This window comes from Pavona decussata, unplaced genomic scaffold (genome assembly GCF_977016875.1).
Source record: "Pavona decussata unplaced genomic scaffold, jaPavDecu1.1 SCAFFOLD_94, whole genome shotgun sequence".
Classification (NCBI taxonomy): domain Eukaryota; kingdom Metazoa; phylum Cnidaria; class Anthozoa; order Scleractinia; family Agariciidae; genus Pavona; species Pavona decussata.
The window spans coordinates 766684-790209 of record NW_028145511.1 but is presented as its reverse complement, the minus strand read 5'-3'; the positions used below and the strand labels follow the sequence as shown (position 1 = coordinate 790209).

The window sequence follows — 23526 nt, the reverse complement described above, 5'->3', positions numbered from 1 at the left end:
TGTATGGAAAGTTCAAAACACGACTGGACGCTTTCTGGCACAGCTACATCCTTCCAATTTTTTTTTCTTAAAATCCTTTTCCTAGTGCCAAAGGTTTCCAATTCATGAATTTTTCAGAAGCGATGTTTTATGAAAATTATTTGACATCGGATTTCCATACAAACACTGTTATTATTTCAAGCCTGTTTGCCTACTCGTCCGCAAAATGGCGTCAAAAACCGTGATAAGGCCTAAGATGTAACTGGAAAATATTATTATAAAACTGTCGATTCTGCTTTGAATTCTTTCAGTAAGAAAACAAATTCCTTGAATAGGGTACATAAACTTGATTAGTCTTAGATAATTAAATTAAAGCTAATCCAGTATACGAAGAGTATATTCATATAGTATTTTTATCGTCCTTTTTGCAGAAACCGAACCGCTGAAGATCTGGAGCTGTCCTGAGTGTATGGATTCAGTAGTGTTTCGTTGCAACTATGGACGCTGACGTTAAAGTTCAAGGTAATCACACACTTAATAACCCTTTTAAGTATTTTTAAACAGTTGTAATTAAGGTAGAAACTGAAGAACTGTAGGCTTGAGTGGCCCGTTCTTAAACGATTGATTTATTTTTGGGGCTCTTCCAGCTTTGTGCCCGATTAAACGTTTTAAAAACTTTTAAGGCGAAGTGTCGTTTCAACCTCAGGTTGTTTCATCATTGCCATAATTCGTAAAGATCAATTCAGCTCGACTAAGAAACAAAACAAGCCAGGCCTTGAGTAACTGAATTGAATTCAAGAATTTTTAATTTATGGCAGTTGTTTCCCGCATTGCGATTATATCGACACTGAGGGAATTTCATCGGCGCCGTTTCATTCAGACTGAAGGAAAAAATATCCCGACTACTAGTGTTCCCAGTATCGTGCTATGTTGAATGTTGAAGTGTGCCATTCAACATAACTAAAGTTCTCATTCCAATTGTTTGACAATTAATAAGGATTTCTCGGTTTTTTCATTGTTCAAGTGCAAAGACACAATACACTGTATAGCAGTTTCTTTCGTCATTGTGTTTCATATGTGTTCTGTTCGTTTACTTTTCAACTTTTCATCAAGGTTCATCAGTGAAAATCTTGGCTGCCAAAAATATTCAATTTACCTGATAGGAAAACTCCTGAAAAGTAGAAAAATTTCAAACCTTAGGGGACCGAACTACCACAAGTAAATAAGAACGATTAAAAAATAGCATTACATTTTTTTCTTCTTGAGTCATTTTAATAGAATTTTAATATTGTATTTCTCGAAATTTCATGAAGAACGACAATAATGCGATGTCTTTTCGACCAATGCAGTTTTTATTAGTACGTTCAGTATCGAAGTTCGAAACTGGTAAGGTCGAAACTGGTAAGGGCCTGGCGGCCAAACTTGAAAGCGCACGAATTAGTTTTCTCGATTTCTTTCACTTGTCTGCCTGGAAATGTAGGAGAAGTCAGATATTGATCATTCTTGGATTGTGCAGTTCGACGGAGCTCGCCTCGGACCAAACTAACGCTTTTTGCGCCTGAACTGTTTTGAATTTATATGTCTGGTGTTGAATATTTATTATTTATGAACATTGTCATCGACCAATCAACAGCTAGGATTCGCGAAGCCTGTCGTTTTATTTGACAGCAAAATTTTTATCCAGGGAGTAATCGTATCTTCTGTTCAGCTTTCCACGCTCATCAATGCGGCCTCTGGCTTGCTGAGATAAACAGAGGGCTCAAGACTGACAAGTTAAAAATGATCGAAAGCCGGTGATGTCAAAATCGTGGAGAAATCGTCGTAAGTGAAACGATATTATATCATATGGAAGAAAAACATTGCAATCGTTCCAGAAGTTCCGAGTCGAAATTAGTGTATGCTGATTATATATCAACTGATGTTTTGTCTCAGCCTTTATTTTAGCTCTTTGCATGTTGAAGAAATATTGTCTTTGTTTATATTCTTATGCATTCTTTAGCTAACATATACAAGTACTTATTAGCATCTGAAGTCATAAAGGCGAATATTGGTTCATGAGTTCAACCGCTTATTAAAGGCCTACACAACCTTAAACGTTATATACAAATCCACCCGTTTTCCAAGAACATTCCATATATTCATCTTGTCGTATTCCAAACCCAAGGTTTTCGCTGTCGGTCTGTGTAGACAAACATCCGTTGTATATGCAGCTGGATAAAACTACAACAAACATCCGCCATGTTTAAAAAGCGCAACTTATGCCATTGAACCTGCCATTGATAAATAAATTTTCCTAACCCAGGGCAATCGTACGGCCAGAGGAGACCAGCACTGACCGTTGTGCTCAAGCGAGTTTTAGAAGGATATCCTGACGGAGGACAAATATTGAAGGTAAGAAACATCGAGACAAAATCAACAATTTCGAAACATAACATTTCTAGAAAAGTCCTATATGTTAATTAGTTCTGTCACGGAATAACAAACGCTAACAAAGGCAGACCAAGATATGATGCGACATGCTGCTACATGCTATCATGTCAGATAAGATAAACTATAGCTGTTTATTAATATTGTATTACTAGCAACAAAGATGCCATCCTTTACGTTGTGTGAAACCTTATATGATGGCTTCGTCATATCATGGAACTAAATAACTGATATTACATGTTTATATTAATTCTAGTGGCAATTAACATGATTGGGAATTATATATTGATTGACAAACCCGGCGTGCTGAATCCCCCCGGGTGAACCCTTAATTCGACGCATGGCCTACTATATGTAGTACTCCCCCACGGGACCGCAAGACTTAAATATCGAACTTGGATTATTCTTGGTATTTAATGTCAAGGTGTATTGAATCGATGTAATTTTCATGATTCCCTTTTGTGTGAGATTTGTTTTGTTTTCTTTTCAACCAAATGTACATACATGTACGGATCATTCACTAAGTATCGCTCTAGAAAAGATAATTTTTAAAAAACGTGTATCAGAATTTCACTTGATGACATCCACACGAGTGCAGCCTTCAGAAAGGCCAACTAAATCAACCATGATTTTGGAAAATAGACCAGCCTTGGTCCTTTTGGAAATAAAACTGCATCTCGCCAACACCGAGACAGAAAAAGATATAATAAGAGCCCGTGGAATGTATAAAATCCTACAAGCAACTATTTTACAAACGAAGCTAACCGCTGATGGCACCTAAGAGGAACTAACAGCCCTTTAACTGGGATTATAAACTCAATTTAAGTCGCTTCTACTGGCATATATTGTCGCGCATCTCCGTGTACAGTGAAACCAACTTTAATGCCTTTTTTTTTCTCAGGAGCTGATTCAGAATGCAGATGACGCCGGAGCAACGGAAGTCAAATTCTTGTTCGACGCACGTGACAATGCTTTTGGAACCACTTCACTGATCGATGTTGGTTTGTCAAAATTCCAGGGCCCTGCTCTATATGTGTATAACAATGGTCTATTTACAGAGCAGGACTGGGTTGGAATCGAAAGCATCATGCAGGGATCCAAGAAAAAAGACCCAGTAGCGGCAGGTCGCTTTGGGATTGGTTTCAACTCCGTCTATCACGTGACAGGTAAGTTTGTAACTATCTATAAGAAACTGAACCAATGCGATACCATGAAAGCAATTCTGAAAAAAACCTAGACTCCCAGTGGGGAGTCCATTTGCTCAGAACCTTTGCAACCCTTATAATCACAGTCCACCCGGCGACAGCTGATTATCAGTTATTAGTAAAAACTGGATCATCGGATATTCCAAATTTAGAGTTTTGATTGGCTTTGCACCCATGGTATACGAGCCATTATATAATGCCCAACAAATGCAATAAGTGTACGTGTCGGAAAGAAAAGAACATATCGCTAAATCAGCAAGATTCACCTATATTTCGTCGCTGTTTGTAAATGCCACTCGCGCTTGTTGTACACGAGATGATTATAGCCAACTCAGCGGTGTGCACCTCGTTGGCTATCTATCATCTCGTATCCAGCGCGCACTCGTGAAATAATTAATTAAGCTTCTAAGCTACCTTTCGATATTTTCCTCAGATCTGCCAAGTGTAGTCAGTGATCGTTACATCGCCTTCCTCGACCCTCAAGAGACTTATTTTGGAGCCGACCAAACTGGCAGAAGGTACAACATCCGTGAGCCACTGCTACAGGAGTACAAAGATCAGTTTACTCCTTATGAAAATGTCCTTGGCTGCAAGATATCTTCGGGATATTTTGATGGGACGCTGTTTCGTCTTCCCTTGAGAAAATGGCCGTCTAAAATATCCATCAAGCCATACACAGCCGGGAAAATCAATGGTCTCTTCGAGTCGTTCATAGAGGAAGCACCAGTCATTTTACTTTTTCTAAAGAATGTCGAGACTATCAGCATTTATGAAACCAGTTGGACAGAGCGAGAGAAGAGGATTTTCACTGTTCAAATCAAAGAAGAGTTGCGAACTGCAATTAGAGAAGCGAAACAGAAATTCATCGATGCAGCTACAGAGCTCCTTACTCGGCCTTATGAAATGAGCTACGAGACAATTGTAGAAGTTGACAGACCTGATAAGTTTCATCAGGACTTCAAGTTCATGGTATTGAATCGAGTTGGACACGAAAACATGAGATTAGCTGAGCTATCTTCATCTCTTCGAATGATTCCATGGGCAGGAGTTGCCGCACCATTGGATTTATCAGATGAGACGTGCAAGGCGGCAAATGGACGGGTGTTTTGTTATCTTCCTCTCCCGATAGAGTCCGACTGCAAAACCGGTCTTACCGTACACGTCCATGGAGCCTTTGGACTGACGGACAATCGACGAAACCTTAAGTGGCCCGGACCAGAGAGCCAAAGTGATGACGCCGCGGAATGGAATCTACTTCTAACACGAGATGTAGTTAGTAAAGCATATGCCAGCCTTATTGTAGCGCTGACCGAGCTGGAGTACCCAGCAGAACGAATGCTTCCAATTGTTCACAATATCTGGCCGGATCTAGATCGTGTTAAAGGTCAGTGGAAAGTTATCCTGAGGCCGTTCTTCACCGCCCTGGCTGGTGAAGCAGCATTTTGGACCCCATCGCTTGGCGGAAAATGGATTGTATTGGAAGAGGGAATCTTAGACCGACTGGAATGTTCTCCAAACAAAGTTCGAGAAGAGGTGCATGAAGTAGTAATTAAGACATTGCTTCAGGCCGACGAACCAGTGATATCACTTCCAAATCAAGCTATCAAAGCTGTTGACGAGTATCTTCAACACAATGTACGAAGGCCTCAGGAAATCACGCCTTCCTATCTACGAGCTGTGCTCAGAGGAAAAGTATCAAACTCGCCCAGTGGTAACAATGAAAAGAAATCAAGAAATTCACCTCGAGGTGTACGAACTGATAGTTTGGACATCTACGGTCTGAAAGATGACGAGAGGGACAACCGAAGGGTATCAAGTAAAACGAGAAGCATTGACCTTGAACACTTAAATAGAAAGGAGAAACTATGCCTTCTAGAGTTCGTTCTCAGTGATCGCAACTTCTCGGAGCTTAGTGGTCTTCCTCTTCTTCCCCTTGCGGACGAGAAGTTTGAAGAGTTTCGAAGTGATATCCTTGGATACAATCCTGACCACAGTGTACTGATTGCATCTCGAAGCCATCCACGTAGCCTGATTCCGGGTAGGGGGAACAGATTCTTGGATGAGAAAATAGATGCAAGTGTGCTCGACACATTGCGTACTGTGGCGGGAGAAATTGAAAGCAAACGTTCAGCACCTACTCAGCTTGTGAGGCTATCGCCATCTCTTGTCCCAAAGCTTATCCAAGAAAGTATGCCGGACGCCTGGAGGAACAATTCTGTTGTAGTACCTTGGGATCCTACAGATGAAACTCTACCCGATGATGTCTGGTTACGGGGGCTATGGTCGTGGCTCAAAACCGAGTTCCCCAAAGATCTCACAGCTTTTGAGGGTATACCTCTTCTTCCACTAGCAGAAGGAAGGACGGAAAAGCGATACCTAATAAGGCTTAAGAAGGACCATTCTGTGATTCAGAGTTCATCTTACTTTGCATCTTTGCCAAGAACTGTGGGAAGTGCATTACAAAAGGCTGGCTGTGTTGTTCTTGCTCACTTACCTCCATTCTGTGACCATGCGGCATTAAAACACTACATCGAACCACCGACGCCCTCCGGAGTACTCAAGGTCCTAGCCACAGTCATGAATGAGCCAGGGAATGACTATTTAGCTAGTTGCTCCGTCGATGAAAAGGTAGCCATTCGAGTATTTCTTTCCAGCTTGAGGAATCCTTCCGATGATGAAGTCGTAGCACTGATGATGTTGCCGATATTTCAAGCTCTGGATGGCACGACGTTTACTGCAGTACAGCCGGGTGGACCACTCTCTGGCACAAAACTTGACGTTGCCCCTCCAAGGCTGCATCTTCCAGCGAGCACTAAGATACAGTGTTCGCACCAGATACTCTCTGCTACCGATGATGACTCCTACCAGTTGTTGAGGCGACTTCCTGTTCGTATCCTGAACACGTCAGGATTTTTGATAGACAAAGTCTTTCCCTACATCGAAAGTGGAGGTTTCTACTCTCGAGAGCAAGTTTCAGATCTAATGTTTTGGGTGATTCAGAGACTACCTGCCCTATCTAGTGACAACAAATCCTTTCCAGATCATTTGAAGAGCGTTCGATTCGTCCCAGTTGCAAACGGCAGTTTAAAAGCGCCATGCGAACTCTATGATCCCGAAGATGAAGTCATCCAGAAGCTGTTTGAAGGAGAACCAGATGTGTTTCCAGCCCAAGAGTTTGCCAAAGCTCATGCGCTCAGCCTACTTCGTGTTTTCTTGGTCTAAGGCGAAGTCGTTCCTTGGAGGCCAACGATGTTCTTTTGATAGCTAAGCAAATCACTCAAGCACCAGAAGAGTTTGCCCTCTGGAGAGCAGAGGCATTACTGCAATTTTTGAATGATAACTCATACCTGGTTGAAAACGAAGTACACCTGGAAGAAAGTTCAGGGCCCTCAAAGAAAGTTCTCTTGGGCAGCGTTTTATCAAGTTTACCTTGGCTTCCGGCATCTAAGGAACCCCTCAGCAAATATCCCACAACTATGCCTTGGTTTGGTGTGGCGAGAAGGCTTTACCCTCCAAAAGACATGAGGGACGCTGACATGGCGAACATTATTGGTTCGGCTATGCCTGTTCTTCGAGGAAGTCTTGATGAAAAGCTCAAGAAAGCTTTTGGATGGTCCTTTCCACCACCAATCTCGTATGTTTTGGCCCAGCTGAAAGATGCAATAACGACTTGGCAGCAACAAGTGCACAAGTCTTCTGAAATGGAATTGCTGAAGTTTCAAGCGATGCTGAAGGACATCTACAGTCATCTATCGAGTGAAATTGTTATAGCGGAAGCTGTGCTAGTTCTCAAGGAGCATTTGTTCTTACCTTGGATATGGCACGGGTCAGGTTTTGCCAAGCCCAGCTGTGTTGCTTTGCGAAGTGAGTGTGCTCTGGACCTTAGACCTTACATCTTTGTGATGTCCGAAGATTTTCAGAAGTATTCTGCACTATTCAAGCGCTGTGGTGTACTGGAGACATTCAATAATTCATCTGCTTTGGACGTCCTGCACATGATTCAAGATTGGCACCTGAAAGAGAAAAGAAGTATGGAAGAAGTCAAGCACGATCTCCGGCTGGCTCGAGATGTTTTGGACTTCTTGACCAAAGATGGAGTACCTCTTTCCCCCGACGTTCAGAGAAGAGTTTTAATTCCTATCCAGAGCGAGGATGATAGGCTCATTCTTCAGCCGTGCACTGATGTCAGCTTTTGCGATGCCGAGTGGCTGAGACTAGGCGACACCAATAGTAATATTACCGACGTCGGATTCATGGCACACAAAAGCATTTCAAGTGAAACGGCTCAACTTTTGGGGACACCCCCCTTAAGCAGAAAGCTAGCAGTAACCGAGACCCTTGGATTTCAGCAGAGTGGACCATACGAACCAGTAACTACTCGATTGAAGAATATTCTCAACGACCACAACGACTACATGGCTATCTTCAAGGAGCTAATTCAGAACGCAGACGATGCAAGAGCTACAGAGGTAAAGTTCCTTCTTGACAGGAGGAAACATCAGACTGAGAAACTACTATCCCCTGGTTTAGCCGAGACACAAGGGCCTGCCTTGTGGGTGTTCAATGACGCTTGTTTTACTGATAAAGACTTCGACAATATAAACAAGCTTGCTGGCGCTACCAAGATAGGAAATGAAGGCAAACTTGGACGCTTTGGATTGGGATTCTCTACCGTCTACAATATTACTGATCTTCCGAGCTTCATCAGCCGAGAGTTCATCGCGTTCTTTGATCCCCACACAACTCACTTAGGAGAACTTCTCAAAGACAAATCTCGCCCTGGTATTCGCCTAAATCTCAAGAGTAACCCAAAGGTGCCTATTGCTTTCCCTGATCAGTTTAAACCTTACGAAGGAGTATTCGGATGCACATTTGAGAGGAAAGGAGAGGCGTTTTTCTATGACGGAACATTGTTCAGGTTCCCATTGCGGACAATGCGACAAGCCAGTGAAAGTGAAATTTGTGACAAGTACTACAACGAGGACCAGTTGTCTCACTTGATTTCGGTCTTTCAAGAAAATGCATCAAAGATGTTGCTATTCTTGCAGAATGTTGTCAAGATAAGTTTCTTCCAAATCTCCAAAGATCAGCAGCCTTCTTTTCCAACGGAGGTCTTTGAGGTTGAAAAGGAAACAATGGAGATACTCCCACGGAATAGCACCCTTTATGAAGACAAGAACAACAACCACCGCTACAGAAAAGAATTTACAAATGGAAGTCTTAAGAGCGATCTCAACGGCAGTTGGATTTTTGAAGAGCATTCCCACGAGCAGCGAGCCAGCTTGTCGAGAATTGTTTCAGTTAAATCTCAGGCCTATTCTAACAGTGCATCTGTAGCCTCAAAAATGCAACCATTACATCAGACCTGGCTTATAACGTGCTGTCATGGTGATGACAAATCACTGGAAATGGCAAACAGTGAAGATGGCAAGCTCAGTGGTATGTTACCCAAAGCTGAGGTCGCTGCCTTACTGTCAAGGGCTGGTAAAGATAAAGAGCGCTTGAACCCAGAGAAAATCGTGGGAGAAGCGTTCCTTGGTTTACCTCTTGGTGTGGAAACGGGCTTCCCCGTCCACGTAAACGGATGCTTTGCTGTGACAACCAATCGCCGAAACTTGTGGGAAGATACTGGCGCCGGCTATTCCTCTCAAAAGCCAGTTGAAGTACTCTGGAACCAACATCTCCTGGAAGAAGCCGCTTCGAAGGCTTACGTACAGCTTTTAGAAGATATTGCTAGCCTCCATCAGAAAGGGAAAGTAATAGAATTTCCATTTGACATCATTTGGCCAGATCCAGATAGAGCACCATCGAAGATGTGGAAAACGTTTGCCGTTAACTTTTACCAGAGGATATGCGGTAGTCCGGCCCCTCTTCTGGAAAGCCAGTCGAGATGGGTATCAGTTAAAGAAGGTGTCTTTTTGGACGAGACTGTGATGAAGCTACCTGAGAGTTATCCAATTATGTGTGAATGTGATTACAACGTGGTAGACCTACCTAAATTCATTTTCGACGCTCTTCAAAGAAGTGTCCCACAAATAGTTGCTGAGCATACACTCACCTTGGACAAGTTTGTTTGCAACGTATTCTTCCCGAATATCGACAAGCTGCCAAGTGAGTTAAGGGACCCAGTTACTTGTCATGTACTGGATGAGAACCTGAGGTCTCACAAGTACGAGAAGCTGCTACGTGAAACTCCATGTATTCCAACTTCACCAAAAGGAAATCAATTGTCCAGGCCCGGAGAGTTAATTGATCCTACTGGGGCTGTCAGCGGCCTTTTTCTTGACGAGGAACACATCTTTCCAAATGGTCCCAGTTTTCTAAAACCGGAGAGACTTGTTGCCTTGAAAAAACTTGGAATGGTGGACAGTTTGCTGGCATGGGATGGGATCTGTGAAAGAGCCACGTTCATTGCCTCTTTGGCCAATGATGGCAATGAAAAAGCATTACCAATGTCAAGGAGCCTCCTTAAATATTTGAACGACAACATGTGTATGTTATCTCCACCAAGCGCAACTCAAAGAAAACATCTTTCTGAGATCCGCTTTCTTCCCGTAATGAGCAAACCAAAGGAATACTCCTTGCCATGGAAGGGTGTAGAAGGAAGTGAAACCCGTCTCCTGTCAGCTGGAGAGTTGTGCCGTGATGACGCAATCTTTCTGCTTGGGTCCGTAAGGCCCGTGTTAGACGAATCTCCAGAGACGGGCTGCGACCGCATGAGCAAAGATGTTGCTAAGCTGCTAAGATTCACCGGCCAACATCTAGCTGTGAACGATGTACTTCTTCAACTTCACGCTGCTGTTCAAGGTCTTGTCGCGAACGATGCATCCAGCAGAGAATGCACGCGAAAAGTTTGCAATTCTGTCTACCAGTTTCTTCAAGACAGGATCAACACTTCGGAAAGACAGATGGTACAAGAAGTTTTGGATGGGAAACCGTGGATATTCGTTGAAAGCAAGTTCGTCACAGCAAGTCAAGTAGCATTTTCTTGGAGCAATCATGGAGATCCCTTCCTTTATTGTATGCCAGACGACTTCACATTAAAATTTAAAGAGCTGTTTAAGGCACTCGGAGTGCGAGAATCCTTTTGTGGACAGGACATGGTGGAAGCACTCTTTGTCCTTGAAGAGAGAAAACAAGGGCAGCCTCTAACAGCGCCAGAGTTTAGAACCGTGAAAGCGTTTCTGGAGGAAATTGTACTAATGGATGAAGAGACCTTGAATTCTTACTTCGGTCACCTGCCCTTGCCTGATTCTGACCTTGTACTTACAACTGCAAGAGACCTCGCCATCAACGATGCCCCTTGGATGCAAAAAGAAAAGCATACAAAGTGTCTTCACAGCGACATTTCTCCTATAGTGGCTCACAGATTAGGCGCACACACTGTTCGAGAACAAAAGTTGGACAAGTATTCTCACTGCTTTGGAAGGCCGTTTGGCCAGAGTGAGCGCCTGACAGATCGACTGAAAAACGTATTGGAATCTTACCCATGCGACGTAGGAATTCTTAAAGAAATCATCCAAAACGCAGATGATGCTGGCGCTACAGAGGTACATTTTGTTCACGATCCACGTAAACACGGTACCACTCGTGTGTTATCGGAACAGTGGAAAGATCTTCAAGGACCTGCCCTCTGCATTTACAATGACTGCGCCTTCACAGAAAGGGACATCGAGGGAATACAGCGGCTCGGAATTGGAAGCAAGGTAGATACCCCTGAGAAGACTGGGAAATATGGAATTGGTTTCAACGCTGTGTATCATGTGACTGATTGTCCAAGCTTTATTACAAATGGTCAAACGCTATGTGTTCTTGATCCACACGCCCGATATGCACCAAACGCTACTTTGGAGTTCCCTGGGCGCCGTTTTGATCCCCTTGATGATGAATTCTGGAGAGATTTTGCTGACGTAAGACCTACTTTCTTGGAGGAGTTTTTCGAACTGAAAAATTCTACGATGTTTCGACTTCCAGCACGAACGGAACTACAGGCTAACGAATCGGAAATCTCTTCAAAGTATTTCACCAGTTCTGACATTGACCAGTTGTTGACAATCTTCGAGAGCGAGATTCGAGAAATTTTGCTCTTCCTCAGAAGTGTAAGAAAAATAAGCATCTCTAGGATAGAGAACAACAGATTGGTAAGAAGATATGAAGCAATCGCCACAATACCAAGTACCGACATTCCGAAGATACGTGCACTTGATGCAGAAGTTATGCGAAGCAGGGAATTGAGAACTAACTGTATTCCATGGTTTGGTATTACTTACACCACCACAATTCAAGACACTCTTGGAAGAAGAGAGGAGTGGCTGATTCAGCAGTGTCTTGGTTCGCGCTTGTACGGCGAAAAGCCATTCATTCCGGAAGGAAGCAAGTATGGGCTGCTTCCTAAGGCTGCCGTGGCAGCAAGGTTGGCTACAAATGACAGTCCATCACGAAGAAGACGTTCCTTAAATTCACCGCCACAGATAAACCAGCATAGCAAGATTTATCGTGCATTTTGTTTCCTCCCTTTGCCGATCGAGACAGGTCTCCCTGTACATGTCAATGGCCAATTTGTACTTGACAAGTCGAGACGAAACCTTTGGAGAGATGAAGGTGGACAGGGACAAAGAACTCAGTGGAACAACTTCATAAAGAATCATGTCCTTGGGCCAGCCTATGCAGAGCTGATTGTTAGTGCGAGGAAGCACATCGCTGGAATCTCAGAGGGGGAACATCGGTGGGTTTATCACATCAACGATGCTATTAGCGGCCTGAAATGGTACCATGACATCTTTCCTGATCCAGACAGCATTCACAGCGACTGGAAAACCGTTGCAACAACCATGTATCGACTGCTGGCGAACTCAAATCAACCTGTATTGCCTATCATCAGAGAAGAATCAGCACTTACAAACATAGCGTCCTCTCCTCGTAGGTTTTCAAACTGTGGCACAAAATCAGTTTCACCATGTTTGTGGGTTCCGCCATGTAGTGACAAGGACGATCAGCAAGCATATTTCAGCGTCCCTTCCAACTCAGCCTTGGAAAGGCTCCTACTGAAAATTGGCCTTCCCGTCGTTCACGCGCCTCCAAAGGTCTACTCGAATTTCAGAGATGTAGGTGTTATGGTGAAGACCGTAAGTCCTGAGATCGTCATGGCTTTCCTCACAAAAAACAGGCATTCTATGGAATCACTTCCCTGCTCAATCGAAAACACTTCCTTAAATAATACCAGCGACGTCAAGCAACTGATACAGTTTTGTATGGAAGATGATAACTTCCTTCAACGTTTAAATGGACTGCCTGTGCTGCTTACCAATGACGGAATACTCAGAGAATTTGATTCCAAGAATCCAGTTTTCCTCACACCATACTCAAGTCTAGTCCCTTCTCAACCAGACCTTTTTGTCAACAAAGAAATCATTCCACTATTTTCCAAATTTTCAAGAAGTAACGCGTTTAAGTCTGGCGTCTTCAAACGCTTTGACACTAAATCCATTGAACCATTCCTGATCCACATTTTTCCATCAAGATGGTTTGCGGGCGACAAGCACATCTCCTGGGAACCAAGTGACACTAGTATTCCTTCCGTTGAGTGGTTGACAATGTTATGGGAATTGATTGTTATCACTTACCAAGATCGACAGTCCAGCTTTGAAGACACTGAAGACGCATCCGAAACGCTACGCCCACTTGAGGACTGGCCCATCATTCCAACCTCCAAGGGCACCCTTGCATCAGTGTCTCTTGGCAAAACAGTCTTGGATTTAAGTCCACGCATCTACGATGACGACAGGATGGTGAGAATTTTGTGTAAACTCGGATGCTCTCAGCTGGATTTTACAGTTCTACCAAGACTAAACAAAGAAGTGGCTTCACAAATTGTATCACCACACCTAGCAAAGCCATATTCAAGACAGGATGTGATCAGTGTACTGCATTACTTGTCGAAAGAAGACGATTTTCAATGCGACCTTGGACAAGGAGAAATTGTTACTCTTCTAAGATTCCTGCAAGAAGACGTGACGACTGTGTACAGCAACCAATCGCTTCTGAAGAAACTTCCTTTTTACAAGACACTGAACGGGAGATTAGTGAGTCTTGATACCTACGCCTTTTCGTACGTTGTTGATCTGCCACAGTGTGTCTCCTTGGAAGATATCGAAGATCGCATAGAAGGAGAAAGCTGCATACTCCTGGAAGCAATTCAAGAAATAGAACCTCTTTACAAGGCCCTGGACATCGCCCATCTTTCACAAGTTGATGTCTTCGTGAAGTATATCTTGCCAAACCTCGATGCAATGTCTTCCTCAGGCATCCAGGCCGTACTGCTTTACATAAGAGACACTCTTCTTGTCACCTTGAAGAGCTCAAATGAGAGAAGCATGCTTCTGGATACACTACGAGAGATCGACATTCTACCAAGTGCGGGGAATACACTCTCTCCAGTAAGTAAATTTTATGATCCTGAAAACGAGGTGTTTAAAGAGATGCTCCCTTTGAGTGACTTCCCACCTGGAGAGTACCGATTGTCGCACTGGCTTCCCTTGCTTCGAGAGATCGGTTTGAACCATACAGTGACACAGCAACAGTTTCTCGAGTTTGCCGAAAATATAGCCTCAGAAGCAACGACCAAGTGCAGGGATCCTCTAATACGAGAGAAGTCTAAAACGCTAGTGACATGTCTATTTCAGCAAGATGATTTGCACGATTCTAGCTTCTTGCATATTGTCTCCAGCATAAAATTTGTAGCTACAGAAGTTGCATCAGACGAACTGAAGAGTCTTCAGCCACAATTTGGGTGCGTCTCCAATGAAGATGTCCCACCTTTCACCGAGTTTCATGGCGCATTACCATCTGAACAGCAGAAACTTGCCTGGACTTGCATTCCCCTCCTTCCAGTGTGGGCTACGCCAAATACTGCCGAGAAACAAGTACTGGAAGACCTCGGAGTCGCCCTTCTTCCGCCACTGGATAAGGTTATAAATCACGTTGATGGTCTTTCCAAGGCACACAGTGGGAACGTCCACAAAGACACCCCAAAAGACCAAAGAGAGCTTCTTCACGATGTTATTTATGAGGCGTTCAGTTTTTTGAAAGGCGAATGTCACTGTCCTGGTACCACATTGTCGGAAAGGTGCAGCAAATCTTGCCTGGCGATTGGAAGTATTCTGATGAAAACTCCCTGTATTCCCGTTGAAGAGGGACGTGTGTTCGTTGAGGGGAACCAACTGGCCTTTGAAACAACAACTGAGTTGCCACCTTATTTCTACAAGGTTCCAAGGGAATATGGTCATTTCGAGCACCTGTTGAAGAGACTGGGCGCGAATGAGAAACCGACACCATCACAATTTGCTGATATCCTTGGAAGGCTAAAGGAGGTGTGTCAAGATAAGCACATGGAACCTAACGAGAAAAGGGTTGCAAGAGAAGCAACGCATGGATTCTTCACCACGCTCTCACTTTTGGTAAAAGAAAAGAGCGAGGAAGCAGCAACTCGATGCCTTTTATCACTGAATGACCTTTACCTACCCAGTAAAGAGGGCTTTCTTAAGCAATCAAACGAATTGATCTTTCACGACTGTCCAAGTTTTGAACGAAGGGCAAGAGACTTTGCTGGTGATTTCGTGGACATAAGTCGAGAAGGTGAACTGACTGCAGACCGCCTCTCGTATCTGCTGAGTCTTCTGCCAATGCGTCTCAGGGCTAAGACCATTCAGAACGTGCTTAAAGAGGAGATCCATCCAAGCTGTAGAGACAAGCGTTGCATAGCAGATAGCGCTATTGGTTCGGACTCTTGCCCATTTGTGAAACGATATCGCAACATCTTGTTGTCTCCGAAGTTAGTCAATGGCATTCTCCGTGTTGTCCGCCACCAGAGACAGACACCCAATCTACCACAGGAAGTCAAGGATCAAGTTCAGGTTCTTTGCAACTCCCTGAGTGTAACATGCATGGCGTCACTGGATACTCACTTGATTCACTTGGAATCCGGTAACCCTCTTAAGGACAGCAACGAAACACAAGACTGTTTCTTAGAGGAACAGAATGGACAGTGGGACTTGTTTATTCGGCATGGCACAGACGAAAATCCACTTCACATCCAGTTATGCTTCCAAGTGAATCGTTTGATTCGCAACCAAATCGAGAAGGAGATTTATCTTCAAGCTATGCTTGCTTGCAGGGTACCCGACGAGATTCTTCCATCACTAGATAGATGTGGAGTTGCTCAAGATCTCATGGGAAGTGAGGCACGAACAACGGAACCTGTCCTCGGATCTGAGATTCCTGTCATGTATCACTACCTTCTTAGACAGGACATCGAGTACTTCTTCCGACAAGGTGAAATAGTAGGCTACGAGAAAGAGCGTCGAACGGAAGATGGGCGAATAGATGACAGCGAGCCCCTCTACGTGTACGCGAAAGTGGTGAGAAAAGTGCCTAACCGGAAAAGGTCCATGGAGTACAGTAGGTTCGACTTTCAAGCCAAATATCGCATTGATATCGGAGAGCCGCGCCTCGTGGAAGTTAGCGTGTTGGATTTGTACAAGTTTGATCGCTCGGGCAAAGACATCCCCAGTGTGCCTATTGAACTTTCGGACTCTCTCGAGTTAATGATTTTCACTGGTGACCCCAAGGATACAGAGCAAAGGGCGGCCACCAGAAATGCACGCCTTGAGAAAGCGAAAAAAGAAATCAAGGAGACGCTGTGGGAAGCTTGGAAGTTGCCTGAGAACGAGAGAAGAAAGGTCATAAAGCGTTTGTTTCTGCGATGGCATCCAGATAAGAATATTGGCTGTGATATTACTCACGAGGTGATGCAGTTCCTGCTAAACGAAATCGAGAGAATGGAGAAACTCTTTCCTTCTTCCTGGAGAGATAACCTACGAGATGCCAGAGAAAAGGGAACCAGTGATGGTGCTAATGGTTTTCACGATTTCTTTAATCAGTGGAATCAGCGAGCGCGGCAAGAGAGGCAGACCTATAACACGTTCAAACGGCAGACGCATCAGGGATCGCCATACGCCAAGAGATCGACCAATCCTCAAAGAAACGAAGCAAAACGATGGATGAAACAAGGAAAAGAAGATTTGGCTGCGGCAAAACATTTACACGCTCAAGAACCTACGTTCCCCGCTTTGGTTTGCTTCTTGTCCCAGCAAGCCACAGAAAAGGCCTTCAAGAGCGCTCTGTACGCTGCCTGTGGCATCGTGGAAAGTCAACTGGAATCACACGATGTGCTGAACCTTGCGTACGAGATCACTGAGTTGGATGGATCCCCTGAGGACATTCCTCTACTTGCCGCCAAACTGAAGAACTACTACGAACAGACCAGATACCCTCACTTTCACCGAGGTGACCTCATTCCATCGGATGCATTCACTTCTGAGCAAGCGCAAGAGGCGTTGGAGACTGCCGAGGCACTCGTGGAGAAAATCACGGAGTTTGTTAACAACAACTTTGCCAAAGTATCGTGAAGCTTATAACAGAAACAGTTCTTTATGTTTGATAATAGCTAGAGTATCTAGAGTGTCTTCTAATCCATCAAATAGAGTGGTACATGAACTCATATCCATGTCGGCGCTGTGCGCCTAGACGTCTGTGAGTTCATGTCCTAGAGCTACTAGGTTAATTATGTGGAATAATTGTTGTATGATATACGCTCAACCACAGCGTAAAATGCCAATTAACTGCAGCAAAATAAGATGGGCTTTCCGAATTAAGACGAGGCTTTCCAAATAACTTAGTAACGGTATATTGTGCCATATACCTTGAGCAGATAACCAATCATCAGATTGCTGAAACCTCCAGTATCCTGTGGTGAGCATATATATGTATCACAAAATTTGATGAACTTTTGCTTTGAATTTCTCCAAGAATCTTAATGGTTTGAGTAGCGATAAGATTGGCTGAGCTTAGTTTCTTCAACCCACTTCTTGGTGTCCGGAAATCGGATGAAACTCTTTTCATCGTGTTCCATCGTGTTAAATATATTACTTTTTGTTGTATTCAGCTTGGGGGATGCTTCGTTGCCAATTTAGACATGATTATTTCACGGACTGATTACGCCAACGAAATGAAAGGACAAAGACATACTCTTGTTTTCTACGTCTGTAGTTGGCCAGTGTACAGAAAATTCATATTTACATGTATCACCACGACTGTATTTTGTATTTATTTAGAACTGCACGCAAATAATTAGAAATTTATTTCAGTAGCGATTATGCTGAACCAAAAACACTCAAGTATTTTCATTGTAACGTTTATTTAACATATTGCCTTGTTTTAGCAGATATTTATTGCGTATAAGAAACTTAGAAAACGGAAAGTATTTACACAATGAACAACCGATGCAAAAATACGAGTTGATCAGCTGCTACAAAAACCTGAAACCAAACAACGACATAGATATATCTGTAACCTTAGGTCGTACATAGCATACAGCCAAAACACAGGAAAATTCGTTTTAACTTAAAGAGGCTTTAGGACGCCTTTGTGCCAGCATTTTTTGCAATGCAAACTAAGTAGCGATACACTCTCTTCAGGACTTTGTACAGCGAATTTGAAGTTATAAATCCATTCTCATCTTGATCACCAATAGCCACTAATTACAGCGTGACACACAAAAGAATAACCACTTTTAATTAATTAATTAATCATTTTGCATGCGCTATGCCTATTATTAAAGTGAAGTGAATTGAGGGTGCAACCCACCATCCCACCAAAAGTAGTGGATAGCTATCAAAAATTGAAACCACAAGTGTTCTTGAGCTGGTTGTTTGAAGCTATCCTCAGATTCTCATTGGAAAGGAGGCCATTGCACAGAAGTAATCAGCCAAGGCCACACTTTTGAATGTCACGCTGTAATAATATAATTCAGTACACTACTGTAGTTCAGTGATTTTAATCCTTTAACCCTTTCACTCCCAGAAGTGACAAACAAATAAATTCTCCTTACAATTTTCATATGATGTGAAGCAGTTAGGTGATGAGAATTTCGAAAATCGTCAAGCAGGGGATAGTGTCTTGAAACAAGACCAAATTCTCAGGACAATCCGAAAAAGGTTTGTATGATCACTGGTTGGGAGAATTAGCTCTCAGATCTTGGGAGTGAAAGGGTTAAGCCCCAATATCAGAATGCATAATCTCCTCACTGTTCCTGATACATTTCTTATGGGAAAAGTTGGGAGAATTTGATTAAGCATCAAAAATTTCAAGTTTGGTGAAATGTGTGTTTTATCTTTATGCTTGACCAGAAATACTGAAAGAAGAAATGATTGTTAGGCACTGTTCACCATTGGGGCTTAAAGGGTAAAAACTGGTTTCCATTTTTACAAATTCGCTAAAGATTGTTCCCTGCAATGCACTGGATGGTGGGGTCCTAGGAGGGGGGGGGAGGGGAAGGGTACTGCTCTATATAAGTTATATAGGTATGTGCGGCACCAAAGGGTGTGGTTTTTGAGCCGTTTGGTCTGAAAAACAGATTTTACAGAAATGGGTATGGATTCTAGAAATCAGGTCTGAAATGGTACGAATTTTGGAGGCCAGATCTGAAAATGGGTAACAGAAAATGACATATTTGGTGTGAAATAGGGTGAGGGTTTGGAGAGGGGAGCTGCACACCTCCACCAAAAATTCTGTGGAGTACCCCTGGGGGTGGAGTGTGGGGCTGGGGAGGGAGAGTTTTGTACAGAATCGAAGAATTGATAAAAGCAGCTGAATGATATTTTTTATGCTGACTGGAACTTGTGACAGAAATTAATTATCAAATTGTGTGAAATGCCGTTGATCTATTTTGGCAATAAGTATATTTTGGTAGGAAATTTGAATAAAAAATAATTATGATACAACATTTGTTTTGGGTAAAACTGTGTACATTCCTTAGATTTAATAACTTGAAGGGATAACGTCATGCATCACTGGAATGGGAAGATGGTATAAATACACTAAGCCCACTATCTAAAACTCTGGCTTTTGCAAAAAGGAACCAAAGATGTTGCTGCTTGATCCTGTGATGTTGATTGAATATAAAACAGTTACCCAATCAGGATCTAAAATGAATGCAGAACTTTTGTTTTGTCATGTGACTAGAGATACTGAGAGTCATATGACAAAACAAATCTCATTAGAAGACACAGATTCTGTGAGGGAATCAAAAGTTTGTCGTTTACACTCCAGATTGGGTCCTGGATCCTGGACTGTTTACAAACAGAAACCTAGCTGCTTTTCTTGGATTAGCATAACATTTTTCATTTATTGTGGGCTATCTTGAGTTTGATTTTCTCAAATCCCTAACTATCTAGACAATGGGGTTCGACAAAGCAGTCACTTTTCACAAATTTGAAAATACTTGAGTTGAATCATAGTACCCAACATTACTCGCAAACATTTAATTTTTGTTGAAAATTGGAGGGAAGGAAACTGATTTACAATAATGTTAAAAAATCAATGTCAATAGGCCCATGTCTTATATATCCACTGCCAACAAGTCAATATTTGTATTAAGGTTATGTTTTAATTTATATACAACATTTGGCATCATTCTTGCTTTCTCAAAATCCTCTGCCATTTTGAATAATAAAATTGAAGTGCTTGGTTAAAAACTACATGTATGTTTAGTGAAACTAAGGCTGTAAAATCATAATTGCTCCAAAATACCACTACAGTCACTCTTGCCTTGTGGACACCTCGCTATTACAGACAGCCTGATAATATGGACAGCAGCTAAATCCCCGGTGAAAATACAAAAGACCTTTGACTGAAATAAATTATATTCCTGGTATTATGGACTCTCGCTGTCCCGAGGGTGTCTGCAATAAAGGGAGTTGACTGTACTTTGGCACACAGACTTGTTCTCATTTAAGAAATCAAGTTCTGTATGAATTCCATGCGCTCATACCGTGTATACCCCTATGCATGTTTTTACTGTGTATTAAATTGTTTCCTTTACATGTACATGTGACCATTCATTTGCTTTTCAAAATATTAACACCTGTATCAAGTTAATAGATGTTTGGAAGATCCTAATGGAAATTCTTGAGGTCTGTTAAGCGGGCCCACTGGGCACTCGCACCAGTTTCTAGGACAAACTCTGCTTTGATGGTGAAATCCAGAGTTCCAGGAGGTTGGGTTGTTAACCTGAAGTCCATTATTTTATTTGCAATACCTATCTGCCTTCATCTTTTCTCTTCTGTTCAACATTTCTTCATGTAGTGTTCCCTTAGTTCTGGCTTGTTTTAGTTTGCCCAACTCCTCCTCACTCAAGCGCAGATTCCTATCTTGGAAACTCTGGAACTTCTTGACATAACTGACTTCATGATTCCGTAGTTCTTGTTCACCTTCTGGTAGACTGCTGGTGGATACCTTGCTGCAAATAAACAAGACAAACACTTTTATTTATTTATCTATTTATTTATTTATTTATTGTTTGCCAAGGAGAAAGAATACAATGCCAAATTATTGCAAGGTACATGAAGTTACATTAAAATAAGAAAAGAAATATTTAAGTGTAACACCATTCAGTAATAATAAATAATACAAAAATTGAATGGCAAGGAGGCCTCCAGAAACCACCAGGCTCCAAATGCTATATGCTTCCAGTAAAATTGCAGTAAAACTGAAATTCCTACATACATTGTGAGGCAGACCCAATTGATTTATGAAAATTCCCATAATTTAATAGAAATATTTACAAATACATTGAGTTTGTTCACTAGAACTTTGAAAGAATAGAAGACATTACTAACTCAAATATAATAGATCAAGCAAATGTTGATACTTTCAAAGCTGTCATTTCAGAAGATTCTAGTTCTACTTATTGTTCTTGCACATCTTACAGTCAATCCACGTCATGCATGACCAGTGTTTTTGAAATTTGAACAGTTTTGAAATTTACATGTCAGTTTTGAACATTGCCAACGAGATTTCAGAGTTCCCAATGATAGATATTTCCCTAGTTTATTGCCAGTATAAAGCTATGACTTTTTCTTTACATTACAGCATTCAGTATTTCAAGAGTAACAATATTGTTTCCCTTGAGTATTTTGAATCTTTTTTCCCGTTAATGCATCTTTTTCGGAAAGATTTCCAGAGAAATGTTCAGCATTCCATTCAAATGCTGCACATTACAAAGAGGATTGGAATGTTCATTTCATTCTTGGAATTTTACTGGTCATGCGCAACGTGGATCAACAGCACTGTAACAGTGTGTAAAGCACCTTTCATTTTCATACATGTGGGCTTGGATTTATTGGTTTCTATCACATTTCCAGCTATGAGAAAGTGTTGCAAATAACCACAATTAATCTCTTGATTTTGACTGAAGACTTGCAGGTACTTAAACCTAATTAATGCATCACAGTTTCAGTAAGGTGCATTGCTGTACAGAAAAACAAAGGTTCTTATTGGCTGGTTACAAACATGCCACAATAGTATGGTGTGAACGAGACATTTCATCTGAAAATGTCAATGAAAATTTGCAAATAATTTGAAAGTAATTATCACAGTCAATGTTTGGGATTTTGGCCAACTTTGAACGTCAGTAACCCAAAACTGATGGACCATCCAGGTACATCATTCATCTGATAAAAATTAGACCACTATAGACATTGCAATGCTTGTAAACTGTCATGAAACATTCTCTTATATCACTAGTTGACTCATAATTTCTAGAAATTTGCATTTTTCCCTTAGAAAGGTTTGTATAAAGCACAGCTGTTGTAGCATGTGTCTGCTAATGATTGTTTTTAACAATCAGTCTAGAAAAAAACTAACAAAATCACTTACACTTTTTGAACACTTGTTCGTATGTGAAATGTTTCCTTTTCTCCAACAGTTTTCCTTGTGGCGGAGATTTGTCCCTCCTCACTCACTGACAAAAAGCAGCCATTGTACGTTTCGAGAGCAACTTTCTCCTCTTCAAATACACATTCAAATTGTTCCTGGGGGCCAATAGCATCAGATCGTCCAGTAACATTCCCCATCATATTAACAGACATGAATTTTCCTGTCAAATTAAAAATTCATGAGTGTGGCATTTCTCAAGTTACCCTATAACTTATCACTACATTGATATTTTAGTGATAAACATTCCATGAACGTATCTGATGTAAGCTTAAGGCCTACATTGTATTTATAATAAAGCAGCCTACATCATACACTTAATGCATGGTCCCGAGGGAAACAGTTAGTTTTGTTTCCCAAGAGTCCTGGGCTTGAGGAAAAACAAAACTAACTAGTTTCCCGAGGGACCATACATTAAGTGCTTTGTTATATATTTAGACTTTCCCTTCAACAATCACAGCAAAACAAACAAACAAACAACTGAGAAGGCAACAACTGCGGAATTGTATCCCGGTTGGGATATATTTGTATTTGATCAGGGGCACGTGACCAAGAGTCAACCAATCAAAATGCTCGTTTTGTTGAGTGAAAGTCTAGGTATATAACAAGTCTGCTTATGTCATGCCCATTCTATATATGCTATATATGGCTTTCTTGTTTTAATATAGAAAGCTTACATAAGCTTACCGTAACCCGATTTCAGCGCTATCTTTTTATCGGATAATGGCACAGCTGTAAAAACTTCAACAGGAGCCGGAGAATTTCCGCCATCCTCTCTCAGTTCACCAACAGTAAACATTCCACTGTTCAAGGCCTCGATGTACGATTTCTTATACGTTTGTAGTGCGATGTTTCCGCTAACTTCAGCGAAGTTTTCCACTTTTCTCCAGCCACCATGGCGAAGCGCATCTACATCTGTTGGTTCTTCTTCTTCTTTTTCTCGTTTTCTCTTTTTATTTTTTCGTTTCCGAGAGCTGTCGTCCGCTCCTTTGAGTTTTAGGCGACCGACCTTTACTTGTTTGTAGCTGTCCGCCATTTTGAAAACAGTGAATTATGATGAGCCAATGATGATTTTTACAGCGGT

General features: G+C 42.0%; 1 protein-coding gene and 1 pseudogene across 2 annotated transcripts; one reads left to right on the top strand and one right to left on the bottom strand.

Moving 5' to 3' along the window:
• The first annotated feature begins 219 nt into the window (after positions 1 to 219).
• On the top strand, positions 220 to 19452 carry LOC146473256 (sacsin-like; annotated as a pseudogene). The gene is made up of 4 exons (XR_014866410.1): positions 220 to 501; positions 2282 to 2370; positions 3308 to 3572; positions 4045 to 19452. The product of XR_014866410.1 is annotated as a sacsin-like (transcript).
• On the bottom strand, positions 17847 to 23505 carry LOC146473255 (protein FRG1-like). Its single transcript, XM_085118475.1, has 3 exons — positions 23130 to 23505; positions 22386 to 22605; positions 17847 to 20967 (listed from the first exon to the last, which is right to left on the bottom strand). Exons 1-3 carry the CDS (start codon positions 23476 to 23478, stop codon positions 20754 to 20756), a joined length of 783 nt encoding a protein of 260 aa, XP_084974601.1. The 5' UTR covers positions 23479 to 23505; the 3' UTR covers positions 17847 to 20753.
• Between the last annotated feature and the right edge of the window lie 21 nt (positions 23506 to 23526).